The 21,832-nt window shown below is 48.5% G+C and overlaps 2 protein-coding genes across 2 annotated transcripts in view; one reads left to right on the forward strand and one right to left on the reverse strand.

Annotated features, from left to right (window-relative positions):
- zfh2 (Zn finger homeodomain 2) overlaps positions 1-21,832 on the reverse strand; it is a 357,387-nt gene that overhangs the window by 319,407 nt on the left and 16,148 nt on the right. The gene's annotated exons all lie outside the window — the stretch shown is intronic.
- LOC142563523 (uncharacterized) overlaps positions 18,399-21,832 on the forward strand; it is a 307,113-nt gene continuing 303,679 nt past the window's right edge. The window contains exon 1 of the mRNA XM_075674111.1: positions 18,399-18,553. Coding sequence (XP_075530226.1) covers positions 18,399-18,553 — 155 coding nt within the window. The remainder of the gene's footprint in view (positions 18,554-21,832) is intronic.

Below are 21,832 nucleotides of genomic sequence, written 5' to 3' on the forward strand. Positions count from 1 at the left end.
AAACAGGAAATCTTGGGGAATACTGAAGGCCTAACATATATGAAGCGTCCTCGCTCTGCCAGAAACATAATATTTGGTTGCACCAAGATCTAGTTCTTGTGGATCCGCCAACATTTCTTCCGCAGGGATATTTATGCAACGCGCATAAACTTATCAAGAGCCTGCACCGCGCATCCTGCCGCAACTAGAAATCATTTTAAATCCCAGTATTTTCATTTGAAAGAGCAAATACGACAATTCTCTGTGGTTCCTGGAGGCGTTTCCTTCACGTAGGATGCCAGCGGAGCAGCAGGCGAATAGACACAGCACCAAAATAGCCGACTTATAAATACTGGCATCTATCGCACAATACGCAGCGTCCCATACAAGAGGAGGAAGACGTGCGCTCACTGAGCTCCCTTGAAAGAACGCTGGAAATACAGCAAGAGAACCTTTGCGAGTAAAGGCGGTACCACCGTATACGCACCACCATATCGACTGACGGTTTCTCTGCTCCGGCTGACGTTGCTGGGCAGTCAATGTGGTTCTGTCTTCGTGCAGCCGCGAAACTTGACAAAGCGCACGCCGGGAGGGAAGCGGCGACACAGAGATGGCCAGGAGCAGCCACTCAAAAGCATAATTCCAGCTGAGACCTTCGGCACCTTTTCCAGCGGAACAAGGCGCCGCTGACGGTAATTACGCGAATGTCAAGTCCATCGCGTACGCTGACGTCCCCGGAGTGGGCGCCGGCGAGAGGAAAACAAAGCCGCTAAGGGCGCCCTGGCCGCCGCATTTCCCTGACTAATTCAAAATTGCCGTTGCTCGGATCCCCCCGCATGCGCACTGCTATCGCAATCAAGCACTCCGGCATGTCTCCCGCCGTTCCGCGAGGAATTGTTTATTGTATCCAGAGTAATCGCCACACACAAAGAGGCCGTGTCTGGCGGCTGGCCAGCGTTAATCAAATTGGCCGCCGGTTCTGTCGTTTCCTTCTAGCGCCGCCTGAGCAATCCCGACAGGCCTCCCTCGGCGCGCCACACGCTGTGGCCAGCTCTCCGCCCGCCTGGCGCACTTCACGCCCTTCGAAGGTTTATCGATGAAATACCTGCTACGCACGGCCTTTCACCGCGTTCCGAGAACGCTAACAGCACCGGTCCTTTCACGTTGTGGCCGCAAAGAAAGCGCCAAGTCGTAATTACGTGGCCGCATCAGTGGAGCAGGCGTACAGGTGAACGCACCGAGGGCACGTCATAGCTCGCCGCTGGCAGCCGCGTCGGCGCGGTGCTGCAGGGGCTGCGCGGCACAAGGCACTCACCGAGCGGCCGTCCGCACGGACATCGTCCTCTGGACGGCAGAGGGGAAAGAAAAATACAGCGCTCGGCGGACTTTTGCAGTAATCGAAATCGAGAGAAATCTGCCTTCCTCCCATGGACTTCAGGGCTGCTTTATCTCTTTGCCTCAGAACATGTTTTCTTTGAAAACGATCCTTGCGCGAAATTTCGGGAGGTGGCGCGTACACGGTTCGCGGAGGTCTTCTTTCCTTTGAGGGGCCGCACAGCGCTCTTGCTCCGGCTTGCCCCTTTACGCGGCTGCCGCTCTTTTTTTCTATCTGCGGCCTGTTTGTGACAGTATCAACGCCCAGGGAGCCAGCGCAAAAGCTAAAACTAAATCTGCAACGCCGCCGACCAGAGGGGCTGGTAAGAGGAAGAGCGTCGGCCGCGTTACGCGGAAACAGGCGTCGCGCGGAATTAATCCAATCAGGAGCTGCCGGGGATTTTAAATTATTCCGGGGAACGCTAGCGACATCGAAAGGAAGATGACAGGAAACTCCAATAAGCGCTCGCCGGTTAAGAACAAGAAAAAGAGAAAATGACTCGGGAGACCAAACACTAAAGAAAATTGAAGGCTGGGATATAGCCGCTCCATAAGGCAAAGAAGAAAAAGGAGAAGGCATCTCTATGAAGCTAACACAATAAAATAGGCCAAAGTAAACGCAGTTCGCCCTGCTGCCAGGCTGATGAAAAACGAGGCGACAGCGGGTGTATCTGCTGTTGGTAGGGCAAGGTGTGCGAGGAGATTGAAGCCCGTTTGGTGCGACTATTGTTCTGATGTCCAGAACACAGCGTGGATGATGCTCATCATGTCACCTACTAAGGTGCGCAAATGTCCGAGCGCTACTACATCTAGACGTGCCTCTTGTTTGATATGCACAGCGGCGCCTGTTGTTCAATGTTGCGCGATAATTCTATAAATACAAATGAATCCACAATGGCAAAGCAATATGTATATATGTGTGTATGTGTGTGTGTGTGGGGGGGGGGGTTATTGACCAGTTGCCTTGACTCAATGAGATCGCGTACCCGTGAAACCTGCGGCAGAAAGGATGTTCTACATACGCCGCCAAGGTTTGTGAGTGGTGGCGCTGGCTATCACTCCCAAAGTTAGTTCTAGTAGTAAAAACATAAATACCCAAGAAAGTAGGTGGGAAAACGGCGCCGCAGTAGCTGAATTGCTTATAGCATTGCACGCGTAATGCGAAGACGTGGGATCGTTCCCAATGTGTGGTAAGTTTTTTTTCATATACTTTCATTACCATTAATTTATCATTTCTTTAATTCAATTAGTAAGTACAAGTAATTTCCCATATGTTCTCCTTGGTGTCTTTGTTTGTTAGCTTCTTATGTATGTATACACATATATGCGTTGTGAAACGAAAAATAACTTTTGACTTGGTCAGTTGCTAGTACTCTTTGTGTGTGTGTGTGTATGTCTTAATGGTAAAGCAACGCCGAAACTAGCGCGGGTAGAGAGAAAAACCGCGGACTACTCTTGCCACAACTATAGCCACTATTTTCTCACGTTCTAAAATGTCACCAAGTGAGCGCGGAGCATCGGTTCAATTTTGTCATTTCTTTCAAGGCCTCAGCAGGAGATTCAAGCATAGCAGGTACGACGCTCCCTGTACAGTGCATGAACGCGCACGCCAAAACGCATACAGTCAGCGCCTCGGCACAGCTTGCACCCAGAGAAAACACAAAGGTGAGCCAGTAATCAACGCAAAAAGGGGAAAAAAAGAAAAGCCAGCCGTTCAATACCAAAAACAAACGGAGCCGCGTCCGAACGGGAAGGGAGGAAAATAGAGCTGTTCTTGTTATTTCGACATCTGGCGACAGGAACCGCGGGGTTAAGTACGATTTGTTTTGATTCGCTAATGAAGAAGTCGCTCTATTTCGGGGACCTTCTATTTTCTTTTCGCCCTCGCCTTGGTCCGGTGGCTTCCGCTGCTTTGCGGCAGCCGCCTCCGTCGCCGCCGCAACGCCATCTCGTTTTCGGCGGCGTTTTTCTTGCCTCGCTCTCGCTGCTCGCTCAAAACAGACGGCGCCGCTATAACGCGAGGGAATTCTCGCCAGCGTTGGCGACAGCGGTTATTTTGGGCTGCTGTTCATTTGTACTGGCAGCCGCTGCGTGCTTGGGCGTGAAAGGTTGCACGTCGTTGCAACGCACTCGTCTCGACGCTAACTGATCTCGAGAACCAGCCAGACGGCGCATGGAACTCGGGGCGAGCTCCGGCTTGCCGCCAGGCCGGAAGAGCATCAGTGCGGGGGCGCACACTGCGCAGGGCTCGGGCGATCTTGTGTGCTCGCGCGGAATAGATGCCCGATGGGCGTTCGCGGCCGTTCACCGACAACCACCCTCTTGGACCAGCGGGCCCGCTTCGTCAGCGAACAAAGCCTGCCCTGAAGCACGACCAACACTAAAATACCTTTGTCTTGGACGTACAGGATCCTGATCATGCCCTTATCACTTTGGTCTGGTCACGAATTCGCGAGCGCGTCCTTTAATGCCCTGCCGCCGCCGTTCTGATACGCTATTCAGCTTGTAATCTACCATTATTTTTCTCATATCTTGCTAGCAGTGTGCTTCAACCTTCCTTAAATGCAGCTACGCATATATATATGCGATCTTTAGTTGGCGTTTGGAAAGCACAGCAGAATGAAATGGATGCTTGAGGCGTGGACAGCGACGACAATAGGTATATGTCAAGCTAAACGCCTGGTCGAGGACCACAACATTGGGGATAAGGCGCTCTGGTACGTTTATGTTTCCTAAATGCAAACACGCTAATGTAGAAATTTATCGCTCAGTGGACGCGCCTTACAGTTCAAATGCGCAAGCTTCCAGAATGAATAACACGTATATTCATTTAAAGTCATTTTCTCGAAATCTTATCGCCTGTGGGAAGAAGAAAACTTGTCTCGCAATATCGGTAAACATTCCCGCGAGGGGATCAGCCTCTTTCTTCCCATGCCTGTGGATGAACGTGAGAGTCAATCTCGTTTGCCTTGCGACTTTGCCCACCGGGCATAAATATGTCCAGTACAAGAAAATTATACTGTCGCAGCAATACGAGCACAGATATTAACGAAACTGACGCCTTTCCAATGAGCTATTACTTCCGGATAACTTTTGCATGAAAGCAAATAGCGCAACGGAACCGTTCATACATGGCTTGAAGTTGCTGCGAATACAGGGGGTGTCAAAGACGGGCCTCAAACCGAACATTTAAAAAAATAATGACAAGCAAATTGCCGGGTGGTGGTATCAATGAAGCCACGCAACTACAGAGACTCCGATTAACATGTGTGTTTGCCGAACAAAGGAAGGTATACAATTCCACGACTGTGTACAAGAGCCGCGAAGTCGCGAAGTTCCCAGCGCTTACTTGCGGAGCTCGAAACAGCGCCAAAACGAGAATAAGCAAAGCGAGAGAACGAGGTAGCTTGGGTGAGATGAAAGCGGCAGCCTCTCTGGAGCCATCCCTCGGAGGCGTGCTATCGTGTCCTGAAAACGAGGCGCGTCTAAAGTCGAGGGAAGGGCGATATTGAGCGTGAGCGGTTGTTCTTGCCGCCTTCTTTCCGCCGCTCGCGTCCAGTGGCGGCGCGCTCTCGGTAGGGTTCTCGCCTCCTTGCCCTCCCGCGGGGCTTTTGGCGGTGCACAAAACAGCGAGCCCGGCACAAGAGCCCAGCAGATCATATCCCGCGCAGAAAGAGCCGCGGGGGAAGCCCCATTGTCGGGCCTGCAGCGCGAGCGTCACCTGTCCGAGGATCGAAGAATGAAGCAAATTTCCTAAGAGACTTATGACGGCAGTACACTCACTCAGTGGCAGGTCAGGTCGCGTCCCCTCATCAGGAGGGGATCGCAGGGTCAAGAAGGAAAGGGGGGGGGGGGGGCGACGAACCAGAGGTCGGTGTACGGAAACCACACCTTCGGGCTCTTTTCTTCTTCCTCGGTTGGGAGCGCGCAGGGCTGCCTTCTTCGCACCGCAGAGCCGAAGGAAGGAGGGGGGCGTATTGGGGTCAGCGCGAAGAGTACGATTCCCAGGCCAGCGCAAAAAAGCGAGACAAGGGCCCACATCTGTCGATGGGAGCGGTTGCTTGCCGAGTCGGGCTGGCCGCACAGTCGACCAGGTGATTTCTGCCCCTGTTTTCTTCCCTGCTCGGTCGGCCTTTTGTAGCCCTGGTCTCTCCGAGAGTTGGACAAACAAAAGTCCCGCCTCGCAAAGGAGTTACAGGGGAGAGCGGCCCGAGGAGCGGCCTCCGGAGCAAGTGTGTCGGCTTTCCCCCCAAGGAATGCGAGACGCCAAAAGACGTGTGCGCTCGGCCCTTTGAAAATTCGGCCGCCTCGGTTTGCCTCGTTTTCTTCGCGATTAAAGAAAAGGGCGAGGGGGCCCGGACGGTGCCAATGAAGCCGGTCGGCGAAGCACAGTGAGGAATTCGAAGGCGTTCAGCGAGACTTCGTGCGCCGCTCTTTGTTTGCGGCTCCAATGTTGCAGACGAAACGCGGAGCACACCGCACGCCATGCTCGCGTCGTTGTAACTGCGTGCGCTAACACGATTCCGAACGCACTGAAGTCATCAAGTGTTGTGGCATCTGAGAGCGGTTTCGCTCCTGTCCAAGTTATTTTGTGCTCGGCGATGCTTACGAAGGTACCCTTTGAGCAAAGCTCTGAATATTGAAGGTAAGCACGGATTTTCAGCGCCAGCTGCCAGGCGTCAGGAACGCATAAATAAGAAAGAAAGAAATAAACAAACAAAAGAAGAAGTCTTGATTTAAGAACGGAAGAATGGAGTGACACGACTGCTAATCGATCAGGCTTGTCACTAAATAGAAACAGCAGAGTGGTATTTTTTTTTTCCAACGCAAACCAAGCAACCAGGTGGTCACCAGCGTGTGCGCGATCTGCCTAGACGCTTCACACTCCAACCTGACTCGTGCTCTAATGATCCATCATGCAGGTTTGTGAAGAGAGAAGGACTATAAATATCAGCAAGTAAATTGAAGTGAGCGATAAGAACACATCTAGGCGTTCTTTGCTCGGCTATCGCTCTGCCTCATGTTGCTGTCTTTCTTTTTCTTTTTTTTTCTTCTTGCTTAGCTAATGCGAGTTAACTAAATTTAATGAAGCTCAATAATACATCGACGTTGGAAGCTCGAAGTAAAGTTTGTCGCATTTCATTTCACCACGACTGCATTTCCGGAATGGAATGGAAAACTTTATTGGTTCTTTAAGATATTAGCGAGTTGAGGACGAAGTCTTCATTCTTGAAAACTTTGGGTCCTCTTCAGCCTTGGGTGGGCCCCTAGTCCAGGGCACCACTGAGTCGGGCCACCTCGCTTGCGTGTGCTATGAGGGCCCTTTGGACCCCTAGCTCGCAGCTGGTGAGCCGGCTCTCCCATTGCACCGCACTTGGTGTTGTATGTTTGTGGAATGTCTTGTTTCTCTCGCATTCCCATGTGATGTGATATAGTGTTGGTCTTGCTCCGCACCACGGGCATACGGCGCAATATTGTGTGGGGAACATCCTGCTTAGTATGTAAAGATTTGGAAAGGAACCCGTCTGCAGTCTACGCCATCCTGCGGCTTCCTCCTTCGTCAACGCTTTGTGTGGTGGGGGGTATTGGAATCTTCGCCCCCTATATAGGTTTAGCAGCTCTGAATAACTGTCCCCGCAAGTAATCTGAGGCTCTCCCGGGGGGACTGAGGTGCCCGCTCGGATGGTGAAGCCTCGAGCTAAGCTGTCCGCCCCTTCATTGCCCTGAATCCCTGCGTGGCTTGGTATCCAGATTATGTTGTGTGTAGGTTGTCCTTCATAGAGCGGAAAGATCATTTCCGGAAAGATTAATTTAAGTCTCCGAAAATCTGTTAGGCGTCTTAGCACGAGGACAACGCGACATAGCCACGAACATTCCTTAGTACCAATGTTCGCACGCAAGAACTCATTTAAATATAGTTTTTTCCCGCGCACAGTTGTCGATCGGAATTCGTTCCCACCAACCATATTTAGATCGCATGATTTTGATAATAAACTACAGTGCGGTGTTTTGCATCTCTAGCTTTCCTTGTTGTTTTACGCTACCAGCCGTGGTTGATTAGTAGCTTCGGTGATGCGCTGCTAAGCACAAGGTAGCGGAATCAAATCCGGCCCACGGCGGCCGAATTTTAATGGGGGCGAAATACAGAAACACCCGTCGGCATATAGGCACCCGTTCAGAAAGCGTAGGTGGTCAGAATTAATCCGGAGTCTCCCACTACGGCGTGTCCCATAATCATATCGTGGTTCTGGCACGGAAAGACTCCATATAAGAAGTTGTTTTACGCTCGTAGTTATTTGGTTAGGCATTTATACTGTCTGCGTGATCTGTTTTTGTTTTCTTGTGATCTGTGAAATGATTTCCGTGCCACGATGCAGAATTTTCTTTTAAGAAATATAGAATGTCCTATGTTTGTCTGTTGCATTGTTTCATGGCATGCTTTTGCATTTGACATGAGGTCCCCCCCCCCCCCTACGGGGCCACATTTTTCGAAATAATAATAATAATAATAATAATAATAATAATAATAATAATAATAATAATAATAATAATAATAATAATAATAATAATAATAATAATAATAAATACAGGAACGAATAAAGAAGCGCGCGAGAGACGAGCAATTAATTGGCAGGAGGAGTAGTGAGGTGTACATATATTAGTCGAACTCTGCAGACTGGATGCTACATAAGAGGCGCAGCAGGAACCTTCCTGCTATGCGCCTAGCACAGTACCTCGCTGCGTGAGCGTGCGCTTCCGTTGTTAATGAGAACGTGAAAATTTCATTCGGCATTGAAGTCTTTTGCCCACTGTAGGCTCATTTTCACTTAATTCCGAGTTTATGCTTGTTTTATTAAACGTGATAAGGGTTCGATGCTAACAGATTATTTCATACTGGAGCAAAACAAACTTCGTCTACAGGCTTTGGACATAAATACAAAAACTGCATCCCTTTATATATGCCATGATTTTACTTTTCATGACAGTAAAATATACTACGATTGGAATGCAAAATTAATAAACAAACAAACATTCATTCCTAAAGAGCAAATTAGTGATCGTGCTTTTCAAGATCAGCTACGTACCTTGTGACTTTCAATACGTCACTCACAACGCCCCTTCGCGCGCCAGTTTTTGTATCAACTGCTAGTATGACCAGCAAAAGCAAGTTGAGGGTAAAAAAAAAAAAAAAACAAAAAAAACAGTGACACAAGGCCAAACAATGCATTCAGTAACGTCAGTAGATATCCGGTGTTAAGAGTTGTAATAGAAATGGTGCTTGGTGTCAATGGCGAGCAAAACATTGAGAAAGTCAGGTGTAGTGCAGGAAAGAAATACTTGCGTAGAAAACTGTGCATGTGGTTTCTGAGGAGGTAGAAGCAAGAAGGGAAGCATGGTGCCTCTAAGTCAGAATAAGAAGTCCTTTCTGTAGGATCGAGAAATGAATATATTGGCAGGATATATATATATATATATATATATATATATATATATTGTTTGTTATGACACAAACAAGGTGTCACAATGAAATCAAAGATGATGGCGTACCGATTTGCTCAGTTCTCAATCCTAAAGAAAGAACTTATATTTCAAGATGAGCTCACGCATTCTTTGTCTACCAGGAAAAGAGGAATCTTTAGCGTGCTCTACAATTACCGTCTTCTTTAAACTGTTTGCATGCGCTCATAAAACGCGCTTCTTATAGTTCAAGCAGTTGCATGCAAGTGCGCCGCGGAGGCGTATTGCGACAGTATGAGCTACCCTTCTTAAGTATAGACGTGGTTGAAAAAGCCCTTATCTGGCCAACCACGTGTTCATGGAAATGCGCGACACGGCCCGTGGCGTCAATAATTTTCTATATTATCAAAGCAAACGGAGCTTCATGAAAACACAATGAACGGTACTTCAGCATAGACGACGGAACGCCTTAACAGGAAACAATGATACCGCTGCAGTGAACTGAATCGGAGAAGAGTAGGGCCTTTCGCACATGTGGTATTTCCGCGGGCCGTCAAAGTAAGGCGAGACAGAATGCACCTGAACAATGCACACCTATACATGTATACTACTGTACTACGCGTGGCATGCTTATGTGGCATCTTTGCGTTTTCAGTTTTGCATCTTAATAAGTTTTTACTTTTCACTTCTATTCTGTTCAGCATGATAGTCGGCTGAAATCGCCCAGAAGAACCCAGCCGCCTGCATGTGCATTCACTATCCTTTATCCCGGGTATGTTCGGTCGTTGCAAACAAACATTGCCAATACAACCAATTTGTACTGATTTCGAGACAAAACCAGAGACAGTTTATAGGCGAAAACTGACAAGGACACTATCAAATTACCTGAAATTCAGGACAGAAAGATTACATTCAAGGTAAAAAGAACAAAATACCGCCAAGCAGTTCCCGGTATTCACATTGTGTCTCAGGACCGGTGCGAAGGAGCAAGGCTGGAAGAGCGTCTTTCCTTCCTCGTCTTTTCCAGTTTCGCGCTGCTCTTATAATGTATTCTTAATCGACAAACCAACTAGGCTGATTGTGATAATACAACGCCTGCTTGGCGGTATGCACATCGGGATGCTCAGCGATGCTCAGCGGCACTTTGCCGCCAGGCATCTCAGCTGCACGAAACCAGCCCACGCTTCAGGGACATTCGAATACCGTGCCAGCAACCTGGTCACTGGAGGTAGAATTCCACGCGGCGCGCACTGCCTCGCGGAGGTGGCGAGAGCGCGCGGAGCAAGACGGGAGCTTGGATTCCCGTATACCAAGCAGCAGCGCGCGAACTCCCGAGAACGGCCGCGCTAAGGCCACCGTGTTGCCAACTTTTTGCTCGAGCGTATCGCTAAAGTGAAACTAATTTCTCGCTAGATTTTGTCCCAATGTCGCTAAAGTGAATTTACGTATGTGGCCCTTTTTTAGTGTAACCGTAATATAGTCTAACATGGCGTAACGCATCTACCGAAACGTTTCACGTTTGGCTAGTGTCCATGTAGGTGAGGAATAAATAATAGTTTACCAGGAGGGTGTAGACTGTTACTTTGATCAACCGCTGCAGAGCTTGTGGCTATTCGGGAAGCGATTCGCCACATCTGCGGGGAAAGACCTCAAGAGTGGTGCATTTTCACGGACTCAAAACCCGCGCTGCAAATTTTGGGATGCTTCCTGCGCCACACCGCATATCAGGTTCTGGCACTGCAGATCACCGAGCTACTTTCATGCGCTCAAGAAAAACACCACCGCATAGTGTTCCACTCGATCCCGGGACACTGTGGGCTCAACGGTAATGAGATGGCCGATGCTGCAGCAAGACGCGCCCTCAGCAATGGCCTGCGAACTGTAGTGCCATTCTCCAGACCGGACATCACATGCCTCCTGTCGGAATTAATGAGGAGTGCGACGAGAAGATACTGGACCCAGCCAGACGCTCGTCACGTCCGCCTTAAAAGGCTGGATCCCGATATGAAATTTCCTATTCTGCGTGGAATTCCACGCCCTCATGCATGCCTGATACACAGACTGCGATTAGGCGTCGCCTTCACGCGCAAATATTTGCATATTATTGGACGGACAGGCTCCCCGGACTGTTCAGTGTGTGGCGCTGTAGAGACTATAGAACATGTGCTCGTGGTGTGTCCTAAGTATGCGCGCGAAAGACTGACAATGGCAGATACATTGAGACATTTACAAAATGACCACTGTCGGAGGACCTCTTGCTAGGCGCATGGCCACAGAGTTGGCAGACGACAGAGAAAATGCGTGCATTTTCACGTTTCCTAGGTGACACAGGCCTGGACTCACGCCTGTGATACCAGTTGTGTAATGTGTCCTTCACTTCGTTCCTCCCATTATCATCCCACCATTGTGACCCTTTTTCTTCCCCTCTTCCCCTTCCCTTACGTAGAGTAGCAGGCCAGATGCTCCAACATCCGACCGACCTCTGTACATTTTCCAATCATTAAAATACTCCTCCTTGTGTTTGAAAAACAATGCACGATGACAGCTGTAATCCTGCGCTCACCTTCAGATTTTAAGATTGCATATCCAGCAAGGTTGAAAAAAAGATCACGCGGCACCTGAGTTTCCTCACAAAGGCGCACTTGGTTCCCTTTATTCCTGCAAGTTTTCTAGTTTTCGGCGCTGGTAAAATGAGCATTAAATTATGTGACACGAACTTGGTCATGATGTTTGCACGATAACGATAATTACGTGACCTATATACAAGTGAGATAGTACACCTTGCCGTCCCTTGCTCCACCTGAAAGCTTCCTACAGCAATGATTTGTCAGAAAGCCGTGAGAAACGTAGGTGGTACGTTCGAATTTACGTGAACAAGCCCAGCTGCTCCGATCCGTGTACGCATTTCTACAGCTGAATTGTTATTATTCACGCGCTGCGTTCTAAACCTCTCCGTAAATTGTTTGCAAGAAGTTTTGGTAATTTAATTCCCAGCTACGCATGCGAACGTTTACTTATCGAACGTGCTTCGTGAAACTACAGCACCTGTACGGTTAAGAACCGCACTAATCAATTATATGAACAAAAACGAAAACTGGGCTGTATCGCCCGAAGTGCGAAGCATTGAAAGTTTTGAGTTGCACTGAAGCTTCTCAGAAAGTGTACAAAGAATACGCGGGTCTGGTTAGCCCTAGTGCGACACAGCAACAGAGGGAACTTCCGCAGCGTGAAAGAAACAGCGCCCTGGCAGCTACCAGGCGCCTCACAACGGTGGCGTAATCAGAAGCGCCGCCATTTGCGTTGCAGGCGTCGCACCTCAATGGTGCCCGAGATGAGACCGATGGGAAACGGCCACCTTATTGTAGCTCGAAGTGTAATGTCCGTTCCGCTCGGCCCATTTTATGAACCATTGTGAGTTATGAACCCAGCTGCTGAGCAGGAACGATAGTGTTTGTGTGCTACACACCCATGCCAGCAGTCGGAGGCAGCACGCTGCGCTGGCTCCGCTGCAGAATCACCTTAACGCACCACGACGGTGTGCGTCTACTCGGTTTGCTCGTTTTTGCAGATGAACGCACCGCGCGTCTTTGGAAACCCACTAACGCACGGACCGCGCCATGCCCATCGATACGGCGAGTTGCACTACGATGGCACAAATGTGCCTCGGTCGGCCGCCCGTGTAATTACTGATCTCCCCCAATATATATATATATATATATATATATATATATATATATATATATATATATATATATATATATATATATATATATATATATATATATACTAACGTGAGTTCTCTGAGCACATGTGAAGACTGTCTGCCTCGGCGCAATTAACCGCATGGTATATATAGGCTCTGTGAGTTGAGATGATTATTGTGTCATCACGGTCACAAAACCTACACGCCGTCTTTTATGTATACACTATACACAGTTACTGTATGTATACTATACACATAGTTACTCTATGTATACTATATACATATTTACTATGCATGGCTCCCTTTAGGCAGCCATGTATAGTAACTGTAGCCGTACAGGCAATTTCAGCCGCCTTTTGAAGCTTTCGAACAATAAAGCACGTTCTACAAAGTAATTTTCAAAGCAACTTTCTTTACTTCGATGTCGCTGAAATGTCGCCAATTGTTCTGTCACGTCCCTAAAGAAGTCGCCGGTCGCCAAAAAGAAAAAAAGAAAATCTCTAAACAGGCCGACATGTCGCTAAATCTAGCAACAGGATCACTAAACTGGCAACACTGCACCCGTATCGATGAGCGGAAGCACATCATTCGACATGCTACCGAGATAAAGTGATAGGAGCTGCGGCGACGGCGGCGAACAGGCCGATTTCACGGAAAGAACAGCGCGGCCATGTCGGCGTGCCCTCCGCTTGTCGAGCGCCGCGTTCTGCCCTCCTCTTTGCGTCCAGCGTTTCTTTGGGCAAGGAATGTCACAATCTTCGCCGTTGTTATCTCGAAAGGGGGCGACCGCCGCGGTAGCTGAAGCGCCAGGTGTTCGCCCGCCCTGTTTGTTGCTGCCTCCATCCACTCAGTGCGCAGGGGAACCGGGCGGCGGCCGCGCTTTTCGTCTCCCGCCCCCGCGCACTCGGGGAGAATGGGCCGCTCCTTCGCGGCCACAGGCGGCAATATTTTATGCGCGTCTTCTTTTTGCCGCACCGTACGTATGCCGCGCCGCACACTGAGTGCCGCGTTCTCCCTCACCACACGGCACCCAGCGACCGCATGCCGTCGGCCTCGATGCCGTGACACGCGTTGTGCGGCGAGCGATGCGTGCGACAAGACCGAAAACACGTTTCTATACAGTGCCGAAAAGTTGTTGCCTTCCACAGTATATTGCTACTGCAACTTCAATAACTCAATAAATGGAAGCGGAATGAGAAACTCGCCGATATCTAAGCGGGAACATGAAACGATGCAGGCTCAGGCGGTAGCTGCACTGCAAAACCACTTGTTTCGTTGGCGGCTGGGCGTCGCCTTCTCAAATGCTTATTCATTCCTTATCGGATTGACTGACGGCACCGTGTGCAACACTTGCCGCTGCGATGTAACTACATATAGCAGGTTCTCTGTGAATGCGCTCCCTTCGACCCTCTCTCTTTCAGCGCTAGCGTGTAAGCTGGTCAGAGAATCGCCTGTTGATGCAGTGAAAGCTGCTAGACCTCGCCATCAGGCGTCATCCTATGCACATCATCTGGCAGCTACACGAGCGCTACTACGGTTTCGAAAAAGAAAGCAAGAAAGTAAGAAAAAAAGAAAGAAAGGGAACTGCAACACGCGATCTCCTCTAAACGCAAGAACACGCGCTTTTGTGCGTGCGTTCCCACTGTGCCGCTCTTCTTCATCTTCATGTCCTTTCTTATCCCTCGTCCAATGTGGGGTAGACCGAGGAAAATTATGGTTTAACTTTTCAACATTTCCTTTTCACTTTCACTAACAATAAAGGTCGCTTATGGAGAGGAAAGGCTGCCGCAGACTGGAAACCTAACATGCATTTGTTTGCACTGAATCCATGAAGCACTGAATGTACATGCGACCAGTGGCATATGGGCAGCAAAGCTCCCATCTCCCTTTCCTGGAATGATTACTCCAGGAGACATCGTGACCCAACAGTGCAGAATCGAGCAACTGAGTGTTGTATCCCTATTGTTAACTGATATCTCAAGCCTTTGCAGAGCCATGCGATGCAAAGGAAAACAGATTCGCTCACAACATGATAGGAAGTGGCGAAATATGAAGCCGAATCGGACGATGTCCCGATATGCCCAGACTGTCAGGAAACAATCGACAGGCACCTAATATGGCAGTCGGATCTATTTTGATTTCGGTACACTGATAACTAAATATAAATAGCAAGCATTGTTCTGCTGCTACTAAGAAAGAACATAGAAGGAAATGGTCGAGGTAAGTGAGCCTTTTGCGAGAACCTGTGTGGCTCATATGTCCTGCAATGTCAGTGATGTTAGCGATGAAAGCCTGCAGATGATGACATGCGGCTTGTGACACGGGTTTAGGACGGAATTTTACCCATGCCAAAACTAAATTAATATATTTTGTCTCTGCTGAAGATAACACATTTATGGCGGGTGCTCGTGAAACCACCATGTGCTGAGTTGGGTAGGCCGTCCGTTTCCACCGGGCCGACATATATGTAGGATAGTAGGATACGCAATAATCTTTGGCATTCAAGGTGGGAGAAAAAAAGGGGAGATACCACCGGTTTCAACTTGCAATCACTTCTAGCCCTGTGTCTGTAATTTGCGAGCAAATACAACAACAACAACAACAACATCAACAACTACTACTACTACTACTACTACTACTACTACTACTACTACTACTACTACTACTACTACTAATAATAATAATAATAATAATAATAATACAACCAGGAGAAGAAGGAAAAGGATGTCGGCTTCCTGGTCTGTGGCAGCAACTGTTACACTTGAGTGCCTATCTGGAGGACGCAGTGTCGCGTCCGGACGTGTTTGAACAATCCTGAGTCACGCGGTAATGCAAACAAACTGCTGGAAACAGCTTTCGACATAACTCCACAGAAAAAGAAGCAGAAAGAATGTCGTAGTCGAGAAAAACATCCTCGGCATGTTACTGCAGGGGGAAAACGTACAAAAATTGATCGAAGTGTCAGCTACGATACAGCCGTCAAATCGTCACCATGTTTTCCACCGACAGAATGCAGGAACGTTCACAGCAATAGTTCACAGCGTGTAAAGTGGCTGGTATATGCGAGCAGCGAAAAAAAAAAAAATGGACAAAGGGTGTCACAACGACGACACTGCAAAGCATTGCCTCAGATGCCAAGAGCTGTATGAACAGGGGACATTTAGCCTTGGCAATACTGCTGGCAATTGCTCTGCCCAACCGTCACTCGTGATGTGTGTTAGACGCTGAGTGGCCATTGAATATAAAAGCTAGGTAAGCTCGAACCGCATCTTTGTCAAAAACGCATAATGAGTCCTCTACACACAAGAGCACCGGACAGGACGGGTAATAGACATGGCAGAATAGTTAAAGCGGTTATCAGCCAGCTGCCCACATGGCTCACCATTCACTGCGACTACGAGTAGGACCCGAAACACCGCCCTCCTAAATATTCGGTGCCCTCGGGGAAACAGTGTCATTTCCGTTTGTCTACTGTGCCGCACGACGCTTTTGTCCATTTAGTAAAACTTCGTGCTTTGTAACCACATCAACAGCTTTGACGAAGCACTAGCCTGTGAAAACTGCACGTTTGTTGTTGAAACACCGTCCCCACTAGCGCCCCAGTTACCAGCATCACTCGCTCGCGCCATAAATGTAATTAAAACAGAACCGGTACCGCTCCAAAATCAAGCTAAGTACTCTGCTACTATCGACGTGTATATCATTTTTTAGTATTTGCAATTTTTATAAAATTCTTAAAACAATGTCACTTTCCCCTCTCTCTGGATCTTCCCGGCATCATTCGTTTCCCCCTGTTGTAACCACACTGACAAGGTCAACTCACTCCGTAACAATGCAAAAGATCGGTTACATTATGGCAAAACGTTAATTCTAGGGGAGTTTGGTTCCACACAGGTAAAACGAAGTCCACTGTGTATTAAATGCCCATTGCAGGTAAAGTTTCGCCAGCTGCGTGTGCCCATGAGAAGCTGGACCTTCATCACACTCATAGGTGATGACAGGTGTAAAGGAATGACGTCTACGTCGGCAGACGGATTCGAACTTGGTACCTTCTTTTTTAAGGTTTGAAAGTTTATTTAACATAATTAACGTATACAATGGCAAATTACATACTTTTGGAACCCAACAAATTTGTTAAAGGGTCCAATTAAAGGACACGAATATGAAGTAAAAAGAAGACGTGCGTGGTCGTCTTTTTCTTCTTTTTGCTGTAACCTGTCGGCTTGACAGGCGTGGTGGAAGAAAATGAAAGTTCTTGAAATAAGTACTCGAAGTAAGCAAATTGGCTAATAAGTGATCCTTACATTCTGGATACTAATCGTGGATAAAGGATATAAAGCCGTTTCTTCCACATAAAATTGCGCGTCCTAGACCCAAGATCGCGGTTTCTTTCCATGATTTTCTTCGATGACGGCGAAAGAAAACTATCCGCAGCAACGGACCGCAAACTCTCGTAACACCTTGTTCGAGACGCTGCGTACTCCTCTGCCACATCGCATCGTCTGCGACTGCATTTGTCCTTCGCGAATTCGACAAGAGCTGGATTGTATGACTAAGCTGCAGCACTTCGAAGTCGTGTACAGCGAAATGGTCGAACACGCCATAGAGTTTCGTTTGCTAAGGATCACATTGTGAACAACAGTTAAGGATTCCTAGAAAGCTGGAGAGGAGAATTATTAAAACTGTTCACGCAAGCGGGTCAGCGTCATAATAACACTGGAAGCCACGTACAGGTTGAAATACCAGTAGGTTACGCATATGAACATGCAGTTTAGAAGCCGGGCGATTCTTGCGTGATATTTGGACATCTCGACACGGAAAGTGACCTGACAAAAAAAAAAAAAAAAACTAACAGAGAGATAATATACATTCATGATAACACCGGGCGTATCTTTAGCACATTGGGAAGTTGCCATAATAGCGAAGTCGTCGCGGGCTACTTGCTACGGGGAGTGAAACGCAACCTTTTCATGCAGCAGTCACAAGAAAAAAGAACACTTGTGGGACCTTTCCCCAACTCCAAGCGCCGTTCTGCAAGGACGGCAGTTGAAGCTTTTCCTCATAAGACAACGAAAACAAAACGGATGCAGTTGTGGGTAAAGGCTGAGTACGCGGTTCTTGCAAACGTGCTACATAACATGTTAAGCGCTTGCGCTACAAAGGATTATTTCTGACCTTAAACTCAGCCGTAGCCATTGTTCTTCTCAGATAACAATCAGCTCCCTCGTCGACAAAAGGGCGTCACGATTTGTGCAGAAGAACAGCCAATTCTTTTCTATGATTCTGAGCTACCGCATGCGCTTTCCATGGTGTTTGCCATCGCTGTGTCTAAATTAAACTCTAAGAAAGTATCGAGGGCTGAAGTGCATACCAAAGCCGTTTAGTCTAAGGGATGCTGCTATAGCATGGCTAGTATGCTGTCGTTTACTATGCATAGACTCGCTGAAGGCTCGCACACCAATGCACTTAGGATGCGTGAGCCAAAAGACATATTGCACAAAGTTCTCCCGGTTAGAGTGCACGTGGTTGTGGACGCCTCCTTTCGCGCGTTACCTTTCGTTTGCGCTAACATTTGTTGGTGCCGTGAATTTCGCTAGTAAATCGGTCGGCAATTATTTTTCTTCCCTTGCTCGAGAGGAACGTCTACACCAGTGGAAGCTCTCTCATATGCACCCTTTAGGGCCATTGTTTAGGGTCAATGCGAATGCACAGCTCACGTGGGATCATACGCAAAGGCACAAATGACCGTAAACAGCAGCGTCGGGTAGCGCACACTACAACGCGCCACCATTGAAAAACCATTGTTACGGCGCGGTTTTCTGCATCCCCGAGAATTTGATTGGCTCCTTCCTCCTCGGCGGCGTCAATTAGCGATTCCCCACAGATGACGCACCGGCTGCAACAAGGCCGCTGCTCGCCCCATCTGAGGCGGCGGCAGCAACCGCAGCCCATTAGGCCCCGGCGTGCTGGCCAGTTTCCCGGGGACAGCCCCACGCCAGGCGCGCATGTCCAGGCCAGCGTAAACGGGTCCGGCGGACCGCAAGCCAGAAATCAGAGTCGCACACCAGCCCCGGCGTGGCGGTTGCCTCCCAGAGGGAATTAAGCGAGATCCCCCGACCACAAAAGCTGGCGTCCAGCGAGGGAGCCAGCGTGGAGGGCGCTGACCACTGGTCGGGTCCCGTGGATATCTGGCCGGAAGCGACGCCATCGCTCTCTCCCCTGCCACCACCCCTTGGGCTGCTCGCACACGTGGGCGCGGATATGCGTCCCCGCCAGATCAAAGGAGGGAGGGGGCGCATTTATTGAAAGGCTCCGCGTACAGCGGCACCGCGTACAGGGCGCATCGCGAGAGAGCATCGACTGGACGCCGCTATCGGGGAGGCCCGCTGATTGAACGGCCCTTCGACACCTCGCTGGACCACGTTTGTACACATCGTGCCCGGATGACATGCAGACGCGACGCCGGCCCATCGGCGCTAAGCCGGGCCCGCGTCGCTTTGCGTCGCTGCCGGAAGCTGGCGCCTTGATTGCTTGCCGGCACCGAGTCGCGGGCTTTTCCCCGCATTACGGCGACGCTGTCATTTCTCTGGCTCCTTACTACGCTTAAAGGCGACGACGAAGAAGCATTGTCGTTGCTTATCTCAGTGTCGACTGTAGTTCACGACAGCCTCGCGCACTCCAGTCTAATTAACGAGGTGACAAAAGGACCACCCGCAGGCAACACTGAGTCGCGAAACGACGTTTCTGCATAAAGCTCTATTTGATGCATCAGGGCACGCGGCAGGTTGCTGTAATTAATCTATGCATCTTACACTGCTTAAGTAATGACATAATTAGCTATCAGTCCATAAACCGTACTCAGTTATAAATGACCCAGATCACGCAGCGAGCTTCCTCGTATATGAAGAAAGGCTCGCAACAAGTCCGCTTCCTACCTGCAGTAAAATTCATGAGCAGTCTATAGAGAATTTTATTGGCCGGCCCCTCCTTAAAGACAATGAAATTTTCGATCTTAATGTTGATGAGCAGTACGACAGAAAAACCAAAAGAGACAAGACAGAAACGAGGCGAAATAATGAATGCCGCCATGTTGACTACCCTGCATTCTAGAAAAGGGAAAAGAGTGCGGAAAAAAAAAAAAGAAACGCAAGGGCTGGAGACACCAGAGAAATATAAGCAAGACTATTTTGGCATTTCCCAGTGTAGTGGCCGCTCACTCGTTAACAGTACCTCAAGCCGGCTGATGTGATGAGCCTCAGCAGTGTTCTTGCGACATTCTTATCCCGAAATGCAGTAGACTCCAGTACCAGACGGATGCACGATAGACTAGCCTCTGAAAACGCTTTGTCGCACATCGGCCTAGCGGGGCGCATGTTTCTAGCTTCAGTAAAGTGGCTCTCAGTAAAGAGGCTATTTTGACGTATCTGAGCAGACCACGGTTGACCATGCTAACTGGACGCAGGATTAAGCAGTACCGTTTAAAAAGAAAATGGGGTGAGCGTTTTACATACACCCGTCAACATAGGCAAATGTCTGTTGCTGTGGCATGTCCAGAAATAATGCAAAAGATGAGAAAATAAAAAGAAAAAAAATCATTATTTAGTTTCCATAGGAACATAGGATTGGAGTCTTGGCATGTATGAGAATGGAGATTAGGGAAGAAGACAACGAGGAAACCAATCACACAGGCACGGCGGTATTCGATCCGGGGTAATCCCTGCAGTGAAGTCCGTGACTCGACATTTCGACGCTTCGCCCCCGTCATGTGTCTTTTTTTGTCCGACATATAGAGTAAAAGGGGTATATAGAGTAAAATCGCCCACTTCATACATGCCGCAGTACATACTTCCTGGATCCTACCTTAAGTCTTCGGTTTCCCTCAAGACTGCCCTCGAAGAGACGCGACCCTTTTGTGTAACCTATATGGTCGGGCGTGGCGTTCACCGAAATGTTCCGCGCAGGGATGGCCGACAACGCAGCCGATGGCTACTGCAGTGAGAAAGAAGCCATATGTCATGTTCTGGGCCAGCGCCCGCGTGTGTTCAGAAATGCTCACTCTCCGTGGTGCTGAACAAGTTGAACGAACGGCGTTATTGACGGGACTCATCATCACAGCGGAAGGCCGTAGGGGCAATACTTCAGCTTTTGCTGCCCGCTGTCCTGTTCTGTCCAATGACCTACCTGTTCTTTTTCTTCTCTATCTTTCTTATTTCTACCCTTTTTCTAACCCATTCCCCCCTCTCCAGTGCAGGGTAGCAAACCAAAACATCTAATCTGGCTAAGCTCCTTGCCTTTCCTCTCTTTCTATCTATACATCTCTCTTGTCTGAGCAGAGAAAGCCTGCAAGTTATCTTTCTCCTCCCCCCCCCCCTTCTTTCTTTAAATCCAGCATTATCCATCCAATTTAAAGCGTCCGTTATTTATCTCACCGGCCACTCATCTCCCAGCGCGGCTGCCTATAAAACTTAGCCTCGATGCTCCTTCAAATATAAACAGTCGAGTCAACAATCCAGGATCTCTAAATGAACTAACGTTAACGTGTATTAACTTATTCCAGGTGAAGGAACCGAGAGGAGAGAGAGAATAGAACGGCCAGAAAAAGAGGGCGACCAGAATGAGCCCGGTTGGTTAAATCCAACACTGGGGAAAGATAGAGAAACGGGATACAAGTAAAGAGAAATGTTGAACAGAACGTTTACATCGATGCGCTGATGTTGCGTTCGGAAGCAAAGCTAACCGGGATGCGTTCATGGCGGTAACCAGTGAGGTGTAGCAAAAACTAACAGAATAGTGCAGGATAGTGCAGGATGTAGAAGTGTTAGGTAGAGTAAAGTGCAGTGATCATAGGTTCGTGAGGGCTAGGATTCACCTCAATTTGAAGAGAAAAAGAGTAAAATCGGTCAAGACCAAAGAGGCCAACCTAGACGCATTAAGGGTAAAAGCAGACCAATTCAGGTTGGCACTTGCAAGCAAATATGCAGCCTTAGAACAGAGAGATGAAGATGACATAGAGGCAATGAATGAAACCGTAACTAGGCTGGCTTCAGAAGCAGCAATTGAAGTGGGAGGTAAGCAGTAGGTAGTAGGTAAGTTCTCCCAAGTAACAAAGGACTTAATAAAGAAACGACAAAGAATGAAAGTGTCCAACTCACGAGATCAGATAGAATTCGCAGAACTGTCAGAACTAATCAACAAGGAGAAAATAAGGTGTATTCGGAATTATAACTTAGAAAGACTGAGGAAGCAGTAAAAAATGGACGCAGCCTGAAAACAGTGAGAAGGGAACTAGGCATCGGACAAACCAATATGTATGCACTG

Source organism: Dermacentor variabilis, chromosome 1 (genome assembly GCF_050947875.1).
Source record: "Dermacentor variabilis isolate Ectoservices chromosome 1, ASM5094787v1, whole genome shotgun sequence".
Classification (NCBI taxonomy): Eukaryota; Metazoa; Arthropoda; class Arachnida; order Ixodida; family Ixodidae; genus Dermacentor; species Dermacentor variabilis.